General features: G+C 42.1%; 1 protein-coding gene across 4 annotated transcripts in view; it reads left to right on the top strand.

Annotated features, from left to right (window-relative positions):
* sema3fb (sema domain, immunoglobulin domain (Ig), short basic domain, secreted, (semaphorin) 3Fb) overlaps positions 1–23,587 on the top strand; it is a 60,805-nt gene that overhangs the window by 14,477 nt on the left and 22,741 nt on the right. For all 4 annotated transcript variants that reach the window (XM_069714142.1, XM_069714136.1, XM_069714129.1 and 1 more), the window contains exons 2-4: positions 22,306–22,466; positions 22,836–22,898; positions 23,169–23,288. In XM_069714142.1, the coding sequence (XP_069570243.1) occupies positions 22,306–22,466; positions 22,836–22,898; positions 23,169–23,288 (344 nt within the window). The remainder of the gene's footprint in view (positions 1–22,305; positions 22,467–22,835; positions 22,899–23,168; positions 23,289–23,587) is intronic.

The following is a 23,587-nucleotide window of genomic DNA, read 5'->3' as shown; positions in this document are numbered from 1 at the left end:
CAGTTTTGATAGAGGGTCCAATACGTGTGCATGGACTCTCATTAGCAAGAACACACATTTATTTGTTCTTTCATATCAGAATCAGACGCACAAGACACAGTTAGAAGTAATTATCATACATAATGACTACATTTGTTATGATTTGCCTGGCTGCAGGAGATGCAGGAGTATCCTCTGGTTGTAGCTAAAGCAACAGTACACGACAGCTCAGTGAACTAAAGTCAACACCGATGTATATCCCGTAAGATTTTTTAATTATACCTAATTTGAGTTGCGTAATACCAGCTTGTTATTTTCACCTTGTCAAAACATGACAGGAAGAAAAGAACCTCTTGTGGAATCCAACGACCCAACTCTGAAATAGCTTCTAATGCAGAAACACCGGAGTCGCTGATAGATGCAGCGATGAGTCTTTTTACAGCTGGGACCGACCTCGGCCTCCTCATCCTTCCAGGTTTAACACATCCCCAGGTCTCTCTCTCTCTTAGCAACATGCCTCAGCTGCTTGGCAATGGCTGCCTCTTGAGATGTCAAGAAAATTCACTTTCATGCGTTAATCAAAGGGGAAGTCTGAGCGAGCTCTGAAAAGAGCTGTCATGATCCCAGACAGTCACCGACAGACCTGATCGTTTACCTGTCAAAGAGTTTCCTCTCCTTTTTAATTCTGCTTTATAATTTGTGAGTTTATCGTGACTGATGCTTTCACGTCATGTGAAATGTTTGTTTATGCGCCTGTGGACCTCATCGTTCTTTTTGTCTCGGTGGTTTGGGTGTCACACTCAAGGTTTACTGTGAGCAATCTCTTAAAAAGTCATCTAAATTTAATTAAATGCTATTTCCACTTGAGATGTAAAATATAAGACTGCGTCAGTATACTTTTTTTATTCTTACTCCCTTTACTGTGGCACACAATAGATTCAATTAGAGATCAGGACTGGCGACAGATGGATGTGAGGAAGGGAAGTGTTCCTGTTAAATGCTCCATTTCAGTGGAGCTTGCATCTGCAGCCTTGGTTCTGACTACATCCCTTTCCATGCTTGTTAGGAAATAAAAAGGCCTTGAGGTTGATTGTGATAAATACCATCTGAAAAAAACGAGTCCTTGCCAGAAATACATCATTGTTAACCTCAGTGGGCTGTAGAGTGAGCAGATATTTATGGCATATCTCTGTCGTGTCAGGAAAAATACGTGGAAAAACCGACACTATAAAATCCATGAGCTATCTTATCTTTTGAACATGAAATAAAATGAATATGTCATCATATGCACATGTAGCAATCTTTTAAAACTTGATGTATCCATGCAATAAGACAATGAGGGTTCCAGGAGCTTTTCTGTATGTAGCAGCTCACCCTCATGATATTGCTGCCAAAGCAAGTGTGGTTTATATTAACAGTAAAAAGGATAATATACAGCGTTTTCTCAAGGGACCATTCCAACATTGCATGTGTGAATCCCTTAATTGCAAATTGCATGCAGTTTACTGTAGATCATAATCCTAACAATAAAGTTGATTTTAAAATTTGTAAATGTTTGTCAGACTGTATGTCTTGAACATTGTTCGATTATGTTAGCTACAAAAATTGTTGCATGCAATTACTTTTAAGAGTAAGGAATTCACTTCTGGAGAAGAGCTTTTTTTTAAACTTTTTTAGCTAACAAATTCCAATCCGCTAATACACCCGTCAGTCCACCAGAGGAGGCTGTATTAATGATACGTTTTGCCTCGCCTACGCATGAAAAGTAAGGTGCCTTAGTTGGTTATGAAAAGATCATGGTTTGGGTTAAAAGAAAGTAATTCGATGTCAGTAACATTACGTAGGTCAAGCACATTTCATAAGTTAAATACGTTATATTATGCAAGTAACTTACTTAAGTTACGTTAAAAAAAAAAAAATCCACGTTGACTTCTGCTTCCTCAATGACTCAAACACTTGTTGTCTGAGTTAAAGTCCTATCATTGATCCATCCAACCAACCCCGGACTCCTCCGTATGCGACCTTTATGACCCTTTGTATGTAGGCACATGACCTCGTTTTTTGATCCAGGTCATACTTGCGTGTACTTTTCCCTTCTCGGCGAGGGAAAATGGGACACTGACATGGTTATAAGTCGACCTGTGTTTTACACACTTTGACCTGATACCAGGCTGCTAATTCGTATATCTGTTTGCCTCTTGTTTGTCTCGAAGTTGGATGTTTTATATAAATAAACTGTTATCATTTCAAGCAAGTTTCAAGTTTTCTAACAAAAGCTAATAAAAACCTTCCTGAGATGTAAAAAAAAGAATAACAAAATCTACTAATCCCTTTGACATTTTGGAAAAAGCTGTCAATTATCTAACATAATAAAATTAGTTTTGAATAGGCTGCAATATGGCATGACACTTTAATGGCGATTTACTCAAATTAATCCTCTGCTATTCCCAGAGGTGATATACTGCCGTTAATCAGACATCATTCCCAAATATTTTCTCTGCAGTAAACTCTCTCTGGCTCAAATACAAACCATACATCTCAGATGAATACTCCACATTCTCTAGATAAACTTGCCTGGGGAAGCAGATTACTCCCTCCTCACAGGGAGGTTCCACAAGAGCTCTGTTTTGACTTGTCTGGCTTAATTGTTGTGTCAATTAAAATGTTTTTCAGAAACATTATGCGGGCGGGGCAGGGGCCGGGAGGATCACGAGAGGCTTCAGCTTGTTCGCAGCTGTGCGTTGCCGGTAGTGTTGATGATGAAGGGAGAGTGAGAGAAAGTGAGGTTGAGTTGCTTGTGGAGCTGAAGTGGTGAGCAGCCAAACAAAAGCACAAGGAGTATGTTCCCTGTCTACTCTGTGTAAAATGTAGATGCAAAGTCAGTAAAAGGTGAGGAAAAACTACTTAAGCTGAAAGTGCTGACAGGTCAGAGAGAAAATATCTTCACTAAATTCATTGACTTGGGCTTTTTAAAAAAATGTCACAAACACAGCAATTTCTAATAGATTTATAATGAAATTCATGTATTGAACGCATGGAGTTAATTAAACACAAGAAAAGTACGTGACAGTTGCCTTTATAATTTTACTTTAGGCCATTTGAAAAAAAGTTATGTGAAATTGTTAATGTCATCACCATGGCGCTTACTGTATGTTGAACGTCAATGAAGCCAACGATAACATGCCAGATGAACAGAGTGAGTGGAGTGAGTTCTGTTTTTCATTGCCGATGTGTTATCTATTAATGGGTTCCCCTTTGGGACACGAAGATCTCAAACCATGATGAGTTTCATACCAAACTGAAAGTTAATTTCTGGTTGATGCAGGGCCACAGACGAGTGTGAGACCAAGGCAGTTCCCTCCACAGGATTTTGCAGAGACTATCCTCCCAAAAAGAATGACAGCATCAGATGTTTTATCACATAAGTGACAAAGCCCTTCAGTGGTAAATGAGGGAAGTCAAGTTACGTTATTAAAAACTGATAAAGTTTGTGTAAAGAAAGGAGGTTGGGGTGGATATGGGCCACGTTGAAGTCTCAGCCCATCCATCCAAGACGGGTTCATTTCCTCTTTCTAACTGAGAGTCAATGGTTTTTTTTTTTAAAAAGCTTGACCAAGATCATTCCCTAATCTTAACCACATGTTTAATGTTGTAGCCATGACAACTACGGTCCCTCAATGAAGTACATTTAAAACCAAACCAGAATGTTTATTTTTAACTTAACCTAGACAAAGGGAATCCTGCCTTGGGAGATATCATCACAGATTCTTTGTATTATTCTGTGGTGTTCTACAACTGGTGAGCCTTAAAACTTAAAAAAAACAAAACAGAACAAAACAAAACTATCACTCAGACTGAATACTAGATCATTATTTAATCTTCTCCATAACCGTAACCCCCACCAACACAGACATTTGTCTTTTTTTAAACACCTTGCTATTTACACCCACTAAGGTCCGAGCTCTAAGGAAGAGTCCTCCAGCTCTGTCAAAGCAGGATATTGCCTCAAACGGGAATAAACTGGAGTTCACTACAATTATCTCAGTTACACAGGGCCCCAAAACTACTTTCTACCACTTGCACATTTTTTCACTTTCCTTTCCTGACCTGTATTTGTATGTTATGTGTATGTCTCAGTAGGTGAAAGGATAATTTATTTCCAAAGTTGTACAATCTCCAGTCCGTTTTGCAGTGAGAGTTGTGAATGTAACAAAAGAAAAAGAAAAACGTTTTGGTCTGGAGTGCCTCCTTCCCTCTGGTTTCTTGTCCTTACCATCTCGGAATTCATTCTGAACAAAAGCTGTATTTGAGCCACTTTGCAATCTATACTTCCGACCTCTTCTGTTGCTCATTACCTACTGCCAGAAGTACTCAAGAGGAGGGCTGCGGGGTCACAGAGTAGGATATCCTTCCTGTCAGTCAAATGTCAGGGCTGTCAGGTGTGTCAGATTTAAACCCAAGTGAGGGAAGGCTGACTGGTCATTAAAATCTCTCAGGGAGGCAGAGTTTTGAATTTAGCCCAATATTTCCACAGCTGTCAAAGTGGCTGTGTGTCTGCTGCCATGTGCGGATGTCACCTCAGGCATGACTGAGTCGAGAGAGACAGGTTTCCTCCAGATTAATGAGGAAGGGAGATGATGGCAGGCAGGGGGCAGAGATTGTGGGTAAAATATGATTGGCTCTTCTTTTCTTTTTTTTTTTTTTAAACTTAATGTAGACTTTAGTAGACTTGTGTGACCCACTGCTGCTCCCAGGTCATATGGGCTTGTGACCTGTGGGTGGATGCAGGACAATGCACTACAGGATTTAGAGAAAAGGAAATGCATTCTGGGGTTATACCACTCCTCATCTCAGTCATGCGACCCTGAAGAAATGTGATATGGATCTGAAACAGCACATCACAAAATTCATTGTGTTTGTAGTTGTGGTTCTCTGATGAGAAATACTTTCTAATCTCAGTGGTATTGGCCAATAGGGAATGCAAGCAAAGTGAACCTGCTAAGAGACATGCATTGTAGTACAGCCAACTTATTTACTCCTTTTCAAGCTTTTATTTACTCTCCCCCTTCCCTCCCACCCACTCCCTGCTGCGTTCTGCTGTCAGGCCAGCCTCAAAAGTTATAAGTCACTGTGGATTTGGGAGCCTTTTCATTGGTTTGTGTAGGGGCGTCCTTTTTGTGAGCTTCAAAGTTTGGGGTCAAAGCCAGGCTATCATGGACCCACAAGAATTATGGATGTGTGAAGTGCGACTTTGTTATTGAAATGATAAAAGGAAGTCCTATAGGGATTGTATATTATACCCCTCCATGAAAAAACAACAGAATGGTTGTTAGAGGGAGTGTGTACTTGTCAAATGAGAAGGGAAAGTGTTCAGGAAGACACATAAAGCTGTTTTTTTTCCCCACCTGGTTGTAGTGTGACTCAACTGGAGAACAACAGCGCTGACCTCTAAGTGCACTCAGTCTCTTAGAGCGATTGCAGGCTGTGACAGACCATGATGCCGCCCCATTAGCTGAGATAAGGCAGGCAGGGATTGAGAAGCTCAGATCAATGAGTCATTATGGGGAGTGCGGAGTGTTGCGGCCAGAGCGGGATGCTTACAGTCATGGCTTAGTGGCAGCGCGGCCCAGCAATCCCTTAGCCACTTCCCATCAACCCACAGCAAGGCCATTCTGATAGAAAAAACCAGTAGGATTTTCTCTGGATTAACAGTTGATTCCATGTCAAATATGCTATCCAGGAATAATGAGGCATGGCATCAACCTTTTCACCTTACACGTTTCAGTTTTCCACAGCGAGCCAGTAGCTTTATTACATTGGCATGGTTTGATTTACCTTATTTCCCATTTATGGATTCAGATTTTCTGTGAAATGTAGTTGTTACATATAAGGATTGGCTTCCTTTTTTCCTCAATGGTCTCAGGTTTTTCCGAAGAGGATTCCAACTGTTTTTACCTGGCTGCAAACACTCTTAAAATTGTTTAAAAGATGACTACCATTTATGACAATGTAGATCTGATATTGTGTTTTTTGCCCATGATCCCTTTAAGTCACAATCATATTTTTGAATTGCTGAGAAATTGGGCATGTCACTTTATTTTGAGGTAAAATTGACATGCACTCACAACCAAGTTATTGCACAGAAAATGTTGGGTGTTTACAGTTTAGGTAATAATTTTACCCTAAACATATTGTTTGACCATCTAAATAAATTTGGCTTACCTGGGGCTTTGTTTGAAACCTGTTCAACTGTATGACTTTTTTTTTTTTTTACCCTTTCTAACTTTTGATTTAGTAAGTGTGATGTTATACATAGTTAGAAACACCTAATATACATTATTATGACATCATTTAAAAGTGTTTCATCAGGCAGAATTAGATTTGCATAACAAATAGATAACTAATAAACTTTGATGATTTTCAAGTGTTTATTGCCCAAGACAAATGTAAATTTGGGGTGCGGCGTCACCAAGCGAGCAGTCATCATGGGTGAACAACAACATTATCCTTGTGTTGGAGATGACAGCATAGATGCTCATATGACTCAAGAAAGTGTCTTTTTTGTAGAAATCTTTTTGTGCAATTTAGAGATGGATCATGATTCTTGAATAGTCTTTCAAAAATAATAAATGGAATAATTTACGTGACCATCTGTTTGTTTTATTTTCCTGTGCCTGGCTGTAATGTACCTAAAAGCTGTTTGCTAAGTGCTATTAAACGCAAAAGGAGGAGAAGAAGAACACAATACTGCCATGCTCCGGTGTGTGGCACTGTGAGATAAGAACAGCAAAAATATGCACAGACAATTACAGTTCTGCGTAGAACCCCTTCCAAAAATAAGTGAAAAGATGAGATAAGGTGCAGTGTAAACTCTGCAAGGCTTATCATAGGTCTACCTCATCTTGAGAACTAAGCACTGAGCTGATGGTCCATCCATAAATATAATCAATGGCAAGCTTTGACACCAGACAAAGTAAGTTTGAGGTTAGACATGCAGAGCGAACAACGGCCCTCATCTTAAACATTACAGCTATAAAGACATGCTTCTTATCAGATTCTTTGTTAAAGACAAGAGATCTGGAAGTTTGATGGCATTTGTTGAGCCTGAGTTAATGGTGTAAGGGAGTCTGTGTGTGTGTGTGTGTGTGTGTATGTGTGTGTTTGTTTGTGTGTGTACATGTGAAGTTTGGGTGTGGTGAAGGCAGTGGTTGTGTTTAAATAATAATTATGGACTGGTTCCCGCTGAATATAGAATTTTATTTTGGCTTTACATTCCCATCTCTAGTACAATTTTGTGTGTTGTGAACGGAGACCATCCCCGCTCTCATTCTCCTGCAGAGGCTTCCCATTTAAAATGCCCTACCTTTCCTGAGGCACAGTGTTACTTTAATAGCCACTCCTCTGTGTTACTCTCTGACTACATTTTGGCTGATATTGATCAAACTTGAAAGGGGAGCCCTTAAGTGAATGTGTAAAACGTCCTGGTAATCAATGATTGACAGTTGGTATTTCCCTCATCAAGGTCACCTCGCCAATTTCAAGGTGTAGAAGAGCTGCAGGGCAATCAAGTGATGAGAGAGAAAGAGGGTTTGTTTTGTCTCCTCAGATTTGGCTGCACCAGAGGGAGGTTGTGCTGAGAGAACGACTTTCAATCACAGCAGCACTTCAGCTCCAAGAGAACACGGCTGAAAGGAGAAAAGGGGAAATTGATCTTTGTGCCACCAGCATATCTGCACCCTGCTAGACATAATGGTGCTGGGATGCCCCCTTTTTCAGTCTGCAGTTAAATCTTCAACTAATAAAACTCAGACACAACCACAGCACAGTCCAATTCAGTCAGAATCAGTAAATCACACTTTGAGTGTCTTTTTCTTAGCTATATGATTCATGTAATATACACCCGTTGTTGAAAAGAAGGTGTATAGTCGTGTCGTTAAAACTCAGCCAAGACAACCTGTGGACTTGTATTCCGCCTGCAGAAGCTGCTACATGTCACTGTTTAACCTAGTTGCACCTAAAGTCACTAAATACATTTTGACAAGCACACTTCCTTCTATCGTGAAATAAAAGTAAGTCGTTAAATGAGTTCCTGCTGGGCTGTGAGCGAAATGCAATACCCATCAAGTTCAGCACTTATGAGCTCCTTGCTTAAGGTCACATGCCGGTGGAGTTTTGTTCATAAACGTCCTACTTCTTTAGATTAATTCTGTTGGGCCGGGACGTGAGAAAAGCAGAAGAACGTCCTGCTGATGCAGAAAGCATACGATTTCCTTGGGAGATTCCTTGAGTTGGGGTAGAAATTAAGTGTTTATGGTGGGGTAAAAAGAGGCTGTGCTGAGGGGGTTATGAAGGAGGAGAACGAGGATGCTTTGGCTGCATGGTTCTCCTTTTTTTTCTCTCTGAGAGCTAAGGTTTTTGGTCAACATTGCCAAAGCAAACACCTCCATATTCCACCTCAGAGGAACCAATCTAAACCTTTCACACGCTTCTTGCTTTCGCCTATTCTTTACCTTCCATCTGGAGTTACCACATTTCTGGTTTTGCATCTGCTCTAATGGACATTTTCAGCTTGTTTCCCTGACAGCATTGTCGCATTTCGTCTTCACACATGTGCTGCAGCGTCCGAACCATCACAGGTCACCCTCGTTGTGTGCGATGCACTTCAATTGCGTGTGCATATGTGCATGCTACGCATATTATCCGTACGTGTGTGAGTAGAGCCATGGGGACGAGGTCTAAGAAGGCATGCACACAGAAACATCTCTCTCTGCTTCTCTCTCTGTCCATCTCCCACAGTTATCGGGCTAATTCTATCACCCTGTTAGCTGCCGGGAGATTACCAGTGACAAACTGGGATGACTAAATCGGCTTGGTAAAGTAAACTCGCTGACCCCTGCAAACTTCCACCCACCCCCTGAGCCACTATCTTCTTAACACCACCTTACATGGGCATAGAGCATGGTCTGCCAAAATAAACTTCTTAACAGATAAAGCTCTGAGGAACTGTCCAGGTGTAGAATGCGTAGAAACAACCCACACAAAAAACTCAATCAGCACTCATACAGTACAAATTAATTAGTAGAATAGAGGAGATAAAAATGGATTTTCTTGCATTAATTTCAAAACGTCTTGGTTAACATGCAGGTATTTCTATGTTAATAGTCCTGATTTCTTGTGTTTTATGTTTTGGTTTTTGGTTTTTTTCTCCGCTGACACAAAACATCTGAAAATAAATTGGTCAGTTGGGGACAACCTAGCCCACCAGATTGATTCGTAGATTCTTAAGGGAACCTATTATCTTGTTCTGACTCAGAAAGAGGATAAGAGTGCAGAGCCTTAAAAGGCCCTTTAACACAACCGCGGTTTAGGAACAGCAGGCTTACGGCATCAGCGAGCAGGATGGAATCAGTGACTTTTGCTCGTGTAACTTCCACATGGGTTTCCTTTAGTAGCTGCAGCACTGTATTAGTTGAGTTCAGAAGGAGTTAGCTGACCTTTGGTTCCCATGGATCCATGTGTTTGGGGTGCAGCCCATTTCGGGCTTACCCTGGCTGACAGGCCCAGCGAGGAAACGGCAGCCGAAAACACAAAGCTGTTTGTAAAAGGCTAATCGCCTTCATTTCAAAAGACTGCCCTTTGAATAGAGAAAGTAAGTGATGAGGCAAAATGCAATGAAGCTGCTGACATACGCGTGAAAAAGGGGGATTTGTTTTCTAATCCCATTTCCTGTCCCCAAGGCCTGGGAATCAGGGGCACATCAGACCTCAGCTGATCATCTGCCTCTGTTCAAAGAGGCGATGGACTAAGGGGAGGGAGACGTCCCATCAGCCTCCTACTTCGGTCAACATCATCTGCCTCATGTCAACTGTGACTGATGACCGCAAGAGTACCACATGGTGACTAAAACAGTAAATGCTTTCCTGCCCACAACTTCTCCACAAACCTGCCCACCCAAGAAACAGGAAGACGAGCGCTGAGGTGGCACTGTGTGCACTTACCCAGGATGAGGGAACAGCGGGAGACTGGTGGGAGGAAGAGACCTGGAGCAGAGCCACAATGGCTGCTGTCACAATCTGTCCTGCCTCGGTGTCATCCTCAGGAAGGGGCTGGAACAACTGGCCTCCCACACTGTGACCCCACACTGCCTTAACAAATAAGGCATTCATAACCATGGGGCATGATAGTGGGCCAGCGGTGTCAGATACATTTGGTTGCTACATCCTGTGTCTGTTCAACTGTAAATCTTCCAGTGGGCTGTCAGGATGCACCTGAGACACAGAGATGTATTGTCGCATTGAGACATTTTTCCAGTTTTCTCAGTGGTGAATTCAAGCTGACAAGATGTTGCCCCATTGATACAATTAAAATCACCAGTTATTTCCCTTCACTGGATGTAAACTACTTTGAAATAGTTAATGGTAAAACTGTAGAGGATAAAGGCTTAGTTTACCACAGCACAACATACCAAACTTTCAACATAACATCAATAAAAATAGAGAAAATTGAAACCCTCGCCTGGAAGTCAGCCCATAGCTGCTTAAACCTGTCTTTTTGATGCTTTTTGATGCCCTTTGATGTAACTGTTTATGTCTATCACACCAGATGTGTCACAAAGATGCGCATTTATGAGATAATGTGTCACTAATGATGAAAAGTAAATATTTTTGAAGGGAACCCCCGAGCAGATTCTCACAAAAGTGACATATCCACTGTAGATTCATGTATTAAAAAAAAAAAAAATCACTTTGTTACTGAAATTTGACTACAGCTTTCAGGTCATTCGAATGCAACTGAGGCTAAATTCGAGTTATGAAGTGTCATCAGACTAATGTTAGTAGATTTCTTTGGTTTTAATGGGCTACTGTCCTTTAACAGTCTTCCAGTCTGTCTCCCATATCTGCTCTGCTTTTGGTGAAGTGCAGTTTCTGTGTTCTCACGGAGAGTTTCTCCAACATTTAACAGAGAGTGAGACTCAGATAGATCCATCTTCATTACAATAAAGCTGTTCTGGTCTCATAGCTGTCTGTTTCTCCCAGGTGCACACACTCTCTGGACTCAGACAGCAGAACCAGAGATGGTGGAGTGTGTCTCTGCCTCTGAGTGTTTCCATGTAAGTGCGGATTATACTCTGACATGATGCTGAGACTTGCCAGGTTAAGATAAGGGATGCTAAAGGTAACAGGGCTCTTTCAGCTATGGTTTTATGCTTAGTCTTTGTGGCTGCTGCTCCTCAAAGACCTTCTGCTAATTCTGAAGTACTCTGCCTGTTCTGATATAAATATGTGTGCTCTGCTACCTCCTCTGGACTAAATCAGCATTAAAATGAATTTACCATGCTAAAGGAAACCAGAAGGTATGCACATAACTGTGGCTAGACAGATACCATATACCGGTGATTCATTGGTTCTTGGGGTGTAGTAATTCATACTCTTAGTGCATGTGGATCGCCACTGAGCTGGAACTCTGGGAAGTGTTAGAGTGATGGCAGAGAGGTTACAACCCTGATCCCAGTGAGCCATACTCGACATGCACTCTCCCTCTTTCCTTTACCCCCTGGTGAACACAGGCTCATTGCGATTCTGGACAGGCGGTCCAGTAATGCCACTTTACCCCAGGCAATCCCTGTTTCCTGATTCCACTCAGGCTGAGGAGAGATAACCCTGACCCTGAGCTAATCCCAGATTAAACCAGAACATAAAGCACTGCCACTGCTGCCCAGTGGCCTTTAACCTCCCTGTGTCTCCTGGCTCAGGCTGCAGCAGCCCCACTGACCAGCACTTTCAAAAGATGTCATCCAAGTGTCATCCGGAGAACGTTATAGCATCTGTGCTATTTAGAATAATCTTAAAAACTGATTGCTTTAGATAAAGGCAGCAACTACTAACTTTTTTCAACTATAGTAATTTGTGACTGAGTCTGATTCAGAACCACAGTAGGTATAAAGAGGTTGCCAAAGGATTGCAGGAATCGACATATGAGATGGGAACGGCGCAAGACGTGTCACTGCTGAGCTAGAGACTGTTAATAAAACACATGTCCGTTAAAACAGAGCCATGTTTATGCAGATGTGTGCGATTAGATCAAGACTCTCAAGGGAGGATCTCCTTCCCTACTGGTTCTCCACATTTCACATCCCCCTCAGCTGGACCTTTGCTTTTATAGGTTTATACTAGAGTAAGAAAGAAGGATGATCATTTGTTTATAAAAGGAACACAGGTCCAACAGCGCACGTTGTTTATTTAAAATGAATATACAGTGATGCTAAGGGTGACGCACTTCAAGTTTTGTGAATGGATTCTTTGGAGCACATGTGTCTGCTGTTACAAAAGTTCACATAAAAATGGAGATAAATGTGTACCTCTTCTCTCACCCTCTCACCCCTTCTGCCTGTCCATCAGCGCATTGGCAACAGGAGAGGGGCTTAGGTGATGGGAGCCAGAGGCCCTGTGATAAGGCCATCTCTCTGCATGAGAGCTCATCAGAGCTGACAGTGAATACAAATTGGTGCCATTAGCAAGGACGGGGAGGAATGGGGGTCTACAGTCATTCCTAATTATAGAGCGGGTGAGCCCCCCAGGTCGGCAGGGGGAGTGGAAGGGCGTGGGGTACAGAAGTAACGAGGTGGCGACGGCGGTAAACAGCAAGGTGTCACGTCTCCCACTGATGCAGAGCATAGTGGTGCGACTTCTGGATACTGTGAGGACAGATGTGGTGGTTAATGATGTGCAATAGGGAGCATTTTTTGTGCATAACCATTATGACAGATCACATTCAACATGTGTTGAGACAAGAGAGGGTCACACCTTTTCCCTAGTCATGGTGCTCACAGCAACAGAACACAAACAGCGTGCCATGAATAGCCAAGTAGCTTCACATTATTGAGGTTTAATGGCTGGTACAATCTGGCAGGGAATCACATCATATCAAACACACTTATTTGTGTATTTTTATTTTTTATGACAACAATAATTGTCATAATAAAAAAAAGGTTCAGATGTTTTTGGTCATAGTGCTTGATTCATTTGGGATTTTCAAAGTGCAAGGTGTCTACATATGGCAACTGGTGTTTCCAAGTGGCAACTCAGCTTGACATCACCCATTGGTTTGTGAATTTCCATTTTGAAGCCTCGAGTCTGTCATTTTGGCCGTTGTTTTTTTGGAGCCAGAGGTTACCATATTTAGACAAGCTGGGGGGGAGTGAGTGGTGGATCTGACTGACAACTTGAGGACACTAACCCCACTCACAAATCACATATCATATTAATTATGAAATTATTTTCAGAAACCAAAACACTGATCAGAAGGACTTTATTAAGCAAATGACACCATAATGACTTGTAAATACAAAATGTATTGACTTAGTATTTCATGAGAGAAGTTGACGCCTTTTGAATGGGAGTCGATTGGAGTCAAAGGCTTTATGGAGTCAGCCTCTAGTGGCTCTCAGTGGCATGGCACTTTAAGGCAGTTTCCATTGTCTTCACTCTTTAGACCCGGAGGCTACTGCCATTTTATATATACAGTCTATGGGTGTTTCCAGTGTGACTGACCAATCTTAGCATGTGAATTCACAAAAAAGCATCATAAACCAAACTAGACTACCACATACAGAGATAGATTCTGTGTTTTTGTCCGTATGCTTCAATGGTTGAGCAGCAACCACACATTTTATATCTGGTGCTGGCAAGTGTGGTTGTAGCGACTGACCAAGTGTGTGGATATTTAAACTTCTCTCTGAGTCCCTTTTTCCCCCCATTCTGCATCTGCTTGTATGGTGCTTGTATGGTACTTGTATGTACAAACAGATGCAACAGTATAAATTCCCTTAAGAAAAAGTGTTCACATGTTTGTGCTGTCATCCCTACTTGAACTATTATTTAATCTCACCCACATCTCACTCTATGGGAGCTGTTAGTTTTGAGCTTTTCTCCTTATGACTGAACTCAATTTTGCATTTTAAAAATGCTGCCGGAATGAAATAAAATCCAGATTATACAATATAATACAACAAAATGAAACGAGAATACAATATGTTATTGTTCTGACACCAATACGGATAATGAATAGAGAAGATAATACGTTTTGCAGTAAATGTGATTTAGGCCATCATCTTGTCTTTGTGTCTTGCCCTGTCAATCTCATCAAGTTTGAAGTAAGATGATCGCAAGTTGCTCGTGTTGATTCTTCTGATGTGGAGCAGGTGTTTGTACAGCCATGCTAATGTCTGTGTTTTCTCTCCAAGCAGCAAGAAGCAGAGCCTGCCTCTTTACCAAGCTACAGACACACACAGACCCCTGGAGAGGATGTGGCCAAGCTTGCAGCACATCACAATAGATTACTATTCCTTTGTGGGTCCGGCTCTTTGGCATTACCAGTCGGTCAGATCACATCTCTGGATCCTGTGCCCTTGCATATTTGTTATCTGATGTGACACAGTGGCGGAGCCTGGGATGACTTTTATCATCCTCCGCCCTACAGAGTGACTAAGCCGAGCCAAGCAGCTGCTGCGTTCTCATGCTGTTATCGTTCCATTTCATTTAGCAGCACGACTAACCTCATGCCCACTCTCCAGTAATCACAGAAGCATTCCTTAACAACTATGTCACTTCTCTGCTGGCTTTGAAGCGTGCAACTTTACACAAACCCAAATAACTAATGTAAATGTTTGACATGAAGACAAGTTGTGTTGAAAGACGCCGTTGAAGGAGAGTGAGGCTGAGATCTCGGTGGGCCCCGACGGTCGCTGATTAGAAGGGGCTCCGCTAACAAGATAGCAGTGCAGGTGGCAGTCCAGGCCTCCAGCGGGCACACACTTGTCCACAAGCAGGAGAAGGTTCTTTAATCTCCATCTTCATGTTAATGTGCTCAGTGATTGCCCCTATATTAGGCACTTCCTTATCCTGCAGATACAGGAAATCACTGTGTGAAAGTTGTGCTAGATTAAGATTAGAGAGAGAACACAACCTCTCTCAGATAGCGGTATCTGGATACATGCCAACCTGGCTCCTACTGTGTAAATTCTGTAATGTCTTTGACTTTTTTCAAAGTGTAATCAAATAAGTCATCTGAAAACACATCGCCACATTTTGTGAAAGGCACAGTACAAGATGTGTGTACTGTGTTTTGCCTTTTTCAAGCTACAGGTGCAAATGTATTTAAACGCAACGGTTAGATACCACACAGCTAGCCAATTATTAGCATTTATGTTGTAACTTAAAGGTCCATATTTTACACTTTTCCAGTGTTTCATTTGCATGCTTGATATCATAAGAAGATGTTTTCGGGGTTTTGAGCACCAAAAGCGGTCTCATTATAGTTTTACATCTCCCCTCTTTAGCCTCTCTCTGGAGCTCGACCAAGTACAGGCTGTTTTGTGTCTGTTTCTTTTAGGTGTATTGATATCAATGACCTTCTCTTCTGATTGGCTGATTGGTTTTCTGAGTGATGCATGCTTAGGCCATTCACCGACTTCCTTTGGTCTTGTGGCTTACTAGCTCCACGACAGAGGAGTGTTTGATATTTTCTTCTATTTTAAAGGTTGGACAGTGGGCCATGCTTAAAGGCAGACATGAGCTTGAGTTTGTGACATCACAAACTTATGGAAGTCCAAATGGCGCAATTGCTGTGTGCATTTTCTCTATGCCATGAGTGTTTTGACACTTTCACAGTATTTATACAGACCTACACCTGCTTTTTAATTAAAAAAATATATATATATTAATTTATATAATATTGGACATTTGCTTTAGCTAAGTAGTATTTTTTTCCAAACTTATTCAAATCAAACCAAAGCATCACACAGAAAAGCCTGGAATAAAATCAGAAAGAAAATTATTGGCAAGTTTGTAATGGCTAAGTAAACAGAAATCTGCTGAAGCAACATCAGAAGGCCGTGTTAGAGAAGGATGAAGACAGAGTGACACAGTCCTCCCAGATCATGCAACAGATAGCATATGTCCATGTGCTCCATTTCAGCCCAGATTCTCAGCTTCAACTCTTCAAACCTAACAAACAAGATGTGTGCCGAAGAATATGAATGCACTTTTATACAGGTAGACAGGAAGCAGACACTTATGAATATTTCAGTCACTAAGACACATATGAATTAATGAGAATTATGTCATGTTGAGCAAGTCTCTTAAACCTGTGGCACTGTCGCCTGTGGCGTCTAAACTCATTATTGCACCTTGTTAAAAGTTGACCCAACTGCCAACTAGGCAACCCCCCCCCCCCAAAAAAAAAGAGTCTCTGAAGCTATTTCGTGCAGCTCCATTGTTGCTCTTGCAATGATGTGTGTCCTCCGAGAAGTAATAAGATTGTCTGAACTGCAGTTTTCCTTCTCTGCATTGACAGCATCCAAAATATTTGGCCAGGATTCCTGACAAGTGCTGCCTTTGATGTGTGAGAGCATGCCACCACTCCCGCCTCCTCTTAAACACCCTAATTATCACTCCTTCCACTCCGATGTATGTGTGAGTGTGAACTAACACGCCTCTTTCTGATGGGTTGGAAACTGCCTCAGGTCACTGCTCAGGTAGTGCAGCTTGTTTGTGATGTGCCAGGGGCTAAAGGGGTATTTCTGTCACTCTACCTTACAACATTAAATCAAACCTTATTTAACACTACATCTTTTAATATAGAGTTGTTTCGGTGAAATATATCATAGCTTATTTTTTTTAATGGTGTTGTTTCACGTAGATTTTGCAGTGATCCTTGGATAGAAGGGCAGGTTGATGCAGCGGCTGCAGTGTCCAATTATCAGTTCCACAATCTAAAACCACACAGCCATGAATTAAACAGATTATTGCTACACACTCTGCTCGTCCACGTTGCTGATCACTCCCTTTTTGTTCTATGTCAAAGCCACGAACCTTTGTCTCTTCCCATCACCATCCCCCAACCCTCCCTTACCTTCCGTACATATCTACAGGGAGCATAGCAGGCTTCAAGCAGCAACATGCTCTGCACTGACACTGGCAGCAGCCTGCACTTTTAATTTACCCAATTTGAAACCAGAGAAATATGCAGTGGGTTGGAACACCCGTATCAGTGTCACCTAGCGAGTGTGCGCCAACCTGTCATGTGCCAGGATGTGTATTTACCCCCTCTTAATTCTGTCTCTCTCTGTCAGTGTTTTGTTTAAACACACAGTCTGAAGTTTTCCATGATCCAATCACTTACCCGATGCTTCTTGTGAATTTGCCAGGAAAGTTATGAGTGGGACGAGCTGTGTACTGTAAAGCCACACTGGATGCAGTAATCGCTCCTTAATGAAAGGAAGTTCTAATGTTACCAGAGCACACCGCGGGTAGGACGCATTAACAGCTGAATATGATACATAAAACTCGGTCTCCTCTTTCCCTTGTGTGACAGCATGGTGGGAAATCATCTCACAGAAGACGGTATTGACCAGTGTGCTTTCTTATTTCTGGAGATGGGATCTTGAGAGTGCACTCCATGCCAGTGAACCTTTCCTGTTCGAACATATTTCCAAAGTAAACTCGGCCGTTGGCTATTAATTTAAGATGGGAAGATATGCTATAACATGCAGGCCTGCAGCCCCGGAGATCACCGTCAGCAGCCAAGTATTCTCTCATAAGGAGGAGGAGGAGGAGGGCTGGCTCAGTCTGACAGTGAGGCATGTGTCTCCGCTATATTTCTATACCTCATTTAACCAGGGAAGCTTATAAAAATACATCTACGCTCATAATGGTCTGAGCAAAGGTTTGCAATCGAATGGTGCGACACATCCAGCACTTTCCAGCACAACGATTGTATTGTATTACTGACCATCTCCAGTACATTGGCTGAAGGTTTAACATGAAATATTCTTCCACAAATCTAAAAAAAAAACGTTACGTGTGCCATTAACTGCAGACTTTGGAAAGACAGTGTTGCATTTGCAAGTCCAGTCTCTTTCAGTGAATGAAGCACTCATGTATTTAGTCACAGCAACCTGTGTTTATTCTCAGGAAATAAATCTAATGAATGCAATGAAAATTCATTGGCCAATAAATAAAACAAACCATCTGTGTACTTTTTGCTACTTGGCTCCTCGCTTGAGTGCTGGCCCAGCTTCACTGCTACTGGACTCACTTCCCTGCTCACCTCTTTTTTTTTTTTTCATGCAAGGACCATATTTGAGATTTAGCGGTTGTGCAGCCAGGCAGTGAAATAACAGTAGCACCATCCCGGCCTCAGGTTGGTAGTGCTGGACTGATGAAACGGGTAGTGATGGTGTGTGTGAGAATTAAAGGCTTTCTAAAACTTAAATACTGTAGAGCATCTCTTAAGGATTCCTTGGAAGCATCTGCACATGTATCAGCATGTATGACAAAGACTCCCAACCTATTCGCTGAGAATCATTGTTTTCAACCATAGATATTGAACAATGAATGTTTTGGTGGCCTGTGAATTCGATTTTAACTTTGAATAAACCTGGATTTGCTCTAGTCTCTTGTTTTTTTTTTTTTTTTTTTTTAAACTTGTCTATAACGTTGATATGACATTGATATTTGAATGTGATTTTGTGTTTGCTTGCACTTTTTAAAATATTTCCTTGACATTTATATTTTATGTGGCTGGTTTTTTTTCGTTATAAAGTGTACTGGGACGATTTTCCATGATGATTTTGCTCTGTAGATAAAACTGAAGTGAAATTGAATTGAATAAATAGTCCAAATGTACTTTCTGCAACTGGCCCACATGAATCCCCAGGCTGGAGCTTCTAGCTTCGCACTATTTCACTGTCAAAATTCTGAAGATTTTTTGACACCCTATTTTGAAGGACTTGGCACATTAATCACTTAATTTTAGAGAAGGTCATGCTGCTTATGTCAGGTACTGTACACACATCACTAAATGTTACTTCTTACTTACTTTGACTGAACTTGAAGTAAACATTTTTTTTTAAATTACCAATAGTAAAAATGACACAATGGAAAGACCTGCATTTTGAATAATGGTAAATGCCTTTTAATTGATTGTTATGTATTATTTTTGTGATCTATAGCTCTGCACAATATTTAGCAGGTGGCTCTGATGCTGACATTAAACTAGTATGTCTTTAGGACTCATCTGACCTAGTTCTCAAACAGCAGCGATCACCTTTCTTGTGGCCATTAAGGAGTGTTGAATTGTGGAAACAGGCAGCAGGCTGTGTCAGCCAATAGCACCTTGAGATGCTGGTTGTGAGTAGAGAATTGTCTGTGTTCAGCAGACTGAGGAGAACAGACTCACTATGGGCAGAGAGGTCTGAGCTTAGTCCTGTGGAACCTCTTAACTTTACTGTGCACTGCTACACCTGCACAACTTACATGAGCAAGAAATATGAAAAATGTCATGAAAATACCTCTTCTTATATGCATGCAAATGCAGGCGTGCTACTGTAAAAATATAAGTGACTGGGGACAGGGAATGACCGTGAGTGTGAGGATCAGGTTCCCTCACTGGCTTACTTTCACCTCTAATAGAGCCATTGCCATTCCACATGGGGGAAGCGATGTGTTTCTGAAACAAAGCCCCCCCTGTGTGTGTGCAGACCCCCCAGAGTGAACCTAAGCCATACACGCAGTAATGGGCTACTTTAAGGGTTTATCTGGTTCTAATAGACACACTCGTACTCTGCTCCCAGCATTTAAATCTCCAGGATGTGTGTGGAAAATGCTGTCATGCCTTAATGTGCCTGACAAAGAGCACAGTAGTTCAGCTTCTCTGAGCCTTTCCCGTTTGAAATTGTAATCTGCTTCTGCAAATTTTCAGCTGAGTCTGAGAAACGGTGTATCGAGTGGGCAGTTTGACCGGTTGGGCTGACCAGGGATCATTTGCAAATTTGATTTGATTTTGTTTTTGCTTCAAAGCTTATTGCCAGCTCTTCAAACTATTAGTGTACCAACACACTTTAACACAACCCCGCAAACTCCTCTTTCTGTTCTCGATTAAACAAAAGCCACTCCACGGCGTCATTCTTAAGCAGTCTAGTCTCTCTGCATGTTTTTCCAAGCTGATTGTGGCTGGGATGTTTGCCTGGCACTGGTGTAAGCCCAGGGACCTGCTGGGCGACTTGACCTCCGGAGCAGAGTAGCAAACGAGCTCAGCCTGCTGCCATTATACATCCTCGATCGACATTTCAAGCAAGCGAAATGCCTTGTGACCCGGCCTGAGGCCCAGATTGACTTTGGGACTGAGCTGAAAGAGGTTGGAATGACTTCACACCTTCTTTTTTTTTTAAATTGTTTACTAGTTTTTCAACAGTTTTATTCTCAAGATATAAGAAAGCCCGATGTAATGTAGACTTTGGCATGAGTTCTTATGTGAATCCTGTGCAGCATTACTTCGACAGAGCTCTCGCAAGTTCTGATTCACTCAGAATGAGCGCGTTGCGGATTGGATTTCTTTGCCATCACCTAACGGGCGTAGCTCTCAGTTGTTGGCTATAAGGTGTGAGGAAAGACATTAGAGTTAATTAGCTATGTTTGAACTGTGACAGAATTCAGACACGCCGTGGAATACATTTCGACCAGACTATCTGTGTATTATCAGATGACTGTGCGATTAGATTGCAAGTGTTTGTTTCTTAGCATGCAGCTCTCTATAGGGCGTGTTGTTGCTTTGCACTGCTCAGCATTCCCTCTTCAGCTGACAGATGGTCCTATCAAGCTTCTCTCTGACAACAAACACACACTGAGGAGTCGCTGACAACCTGCTTCAGGAAGGGCTTTGACTGGTCCTCGGAATGTGTGTGTGTGTACAATGCATTCGTATCCAGTGTGTTTCTATCTGCACAGACACACATGGAGCTGGAGTGTATGGGGACTCATCATTCAACTTAAGACTCCAACACAAATAATCACAGTGTCCGGCCACATGTCGCAGCTCCTCTGCACTGAACTCTGACAGCTGCCAATCACTCTGCTGACCTGTAAACATTCCCTCGGTGGGCAAAGTTATTAAATCAAACTCTACAAATATAGCAAGTCTAATGCTATTAATCTTTGCTTATTGACGTAACCCATGTTAAATTTAGATCTGGCTGGAAAGACTGGTAATATCAGATTCCATAGGGAGTCCATTTAAAAAGGTCTCTAGATGGTGTTTATTTTAAGGCCCAATGGTGGACATGTTGATGGTGTTGCATGCTTGGGTGTCCAGACCTCTTCCTCAGAAAGACCTAACAACCTCGCTGGAATGTTTCTCAGCAACTTCAAACACACTTCAAACATGACTGCACATACAGAGCTCGCAAAAAAATACTGCCCTGAAATCAAATCTGGAAATGACCAGCCTTGTTTTTAAAAGTCTTAAGGAGTTGCCTTTAAGGTCTGACACCCCACGTTGACTATATTTCATGCTTGGCTCGTTTAATTTTACACTGGCACACCTCTGTTCTGATATGTCATATTTAACAGTCAAACACAGCTAACTGTATTCGACAGTTTATCCCCTGGTTTCCCTTCACCACATTTTGGCTGCTAAATCAACACAAAAATAACTCGGGGTAACCTCAAAGTGTCCTTCTCAGTTCAGCTTTCTGTGGTCTGCTGCTTGTAGAATAAAGCTAAACAGTGAAACGGGACTTTCCTGCTGTTTGAGTGAAACTTCTGTGTTTGTCTAACAATATGTGAATGTCAGCCTCTAATGCCTCTCCCCTATAGATTGCAGAAGGAGTGTGTTTGTCTATGGTGGGGCATGGGGCCTTTGCTGTCTTAGCACTGGCCTCTATGCTCTGCCTGTTCTGTGGTTGCTGAACCAAAAAGAACATATCAAACAAACACTCCAAGACAGAGCTGTAGGGAGGTTGGGTTACTCTCGACATGTGAGGACGTGTCGATGACATTGTGTCACCAAAGGCGCACACTCCTTTGACCTTCAGAGAGTCGTGTCCAAGCGGGATGGAAGAGCTGAAATCCATCGAAATTCTGTCATGTATACCCCTATTACCCTAACTTATATGTGGTATGAATTTGTAGAAAACATCACATGTAACTGTCAAACTACTGTATGTGTTTCCTTACCTCCCACTGGACGTCACAGACTTCCACTGATAGGAGACTTTCGAGATTGTTTGATCCACTCAGGCGGTATTAAGCCATCAACACGGTGTGACAGATACTCAGTAGCACTTGTCTCTAATGTGTGGTGTAAAGTTACAGCAGTGTTGGTGGAAAACCATCAGATAAGTCCACATGCAGAAGTGGCATGAGGAATGTGTCACTTGTGCACGCATGTGCGTGTGCGTGCGTGTGCGTGTGCATGTGTGTGTGTGTGTGTCAATGTGCATATGTAACTGCAGCTGTCATTTATGGATGCATTTCTGTCGTCATACAGAGCTGCGATCTACCGGTACCGCTCATCACTTCGCCTACCTGCTCAACACATCCGACTACCGGATCCTCCGTATGGATGAGGACCATGATCGCATGTATGTTGGCAGCAAGGACCACATTCTGTCCCTCGATCTCCATGACATCAACAAGGACCCACATATCGTAAGACCTTTCCCATGTTCTGTCTCCCCTTAGCTACACCCCTTAACCCTGAAATGGGCTGTTACACTGGGATGAAGCAAACGCCTTTACCTCAGTGCGCAAAGCAGCTGCCCCCAGGGCAACATGTTCTGTTCTGCTGCCCCAGCAGCAGTCATTCCGGTTAGTTCACATGTAGTTTTTGTTGGAATACAGTTTTTCTGCTGTCGGTTCATTAAAACACTGTAACTGGGGTATAACAATCCCAACAGGACTAATATTTGACTGGGTGGATATCCCTTTTGCAATTTTAACCCAAAAATCCAATAAAAGCCAATGATGTATAACGGGTTGGACTATTGCTATAAAATGTCCTATGTTCCTCCCTTGCAGATACACTGGCCAGTGTCTGAACGAAGAAGGATGGAGTGCCTTGTGAGTGGGAAAGATGCCAATGTAAGTATGCGTGTTGACAACACTCATAACCACAGTAGGGTTGTTCAGCTGACGTGACTTCCATCAACTTGATTGCCCAAAAAAGAAAATATATTGTTTTTTTGTAAACATGCTACATTAAGAGTATACAACTCCCTTCATTTTCCCCACTAGTTTTCATGTGAGAAACCTGTTAAAAAACTCAACTGTAGTTTTGGACTTAGCCCAGAATTGTTTTTTTATTTGGGTGTTTATTGCAGTTTAATTGACTTCAGTCTTTATGATTTCCAGGAGGAATGTGCAAACTTCATCCGTTTGATCGAGCCATGGAACCGGACTCAGCTGTACATCTGTGGGACAGGAGCTTACAATCCAGTCTGTACCTTTGTCAACCGTGGACGCAAACCTCAGGTTAGGATTAAAGAATTGAGGACTGTAGAGGCCAAGAAAGTGATCTTAGCATATACAAATGGCTTTCTCCATCTGCATCATGAATGGCAAAGCTTGCCTTCTCCTTTTTCTTTCATTTACCCGGGATCTTACCCTCCATCCACATTACACTTTATGATGATTTTCCTCCATCATTAAGCCTGCTTGTGGTACCATGTGTCCCCATATGGCAGAGCAGCGAGCACACCAGCCTCACCAATGCACAGCTGTTGTCCCCAGTGAGCTGTTAAAGCTACTCTGTTTAGTCTCAACCTTTAATG

Source organism: Brachyistius frenatus, unplaced genomic scaffold, assembly GCF_029030835.1.
Source record: "Brachyistius frenatus isolate BFR_SWC_R1_liver_20210118 unplaced genomic scaffold, ASM2903083v1 Contig_4, whole genome shotgun sequence".
NCBI classification, from domain to species: domain Eukaryota; kingdom Metazoa; phylum Chordata; class Actinopteri; family Embiotocidae; genus Brachyistius; species Brachyistius frenatus.
The sequence above is the reverse complement of the archived record's forward strand: the minus strand, read 5'-3'. Positions and strand labels throughout refer to the sequence as shown.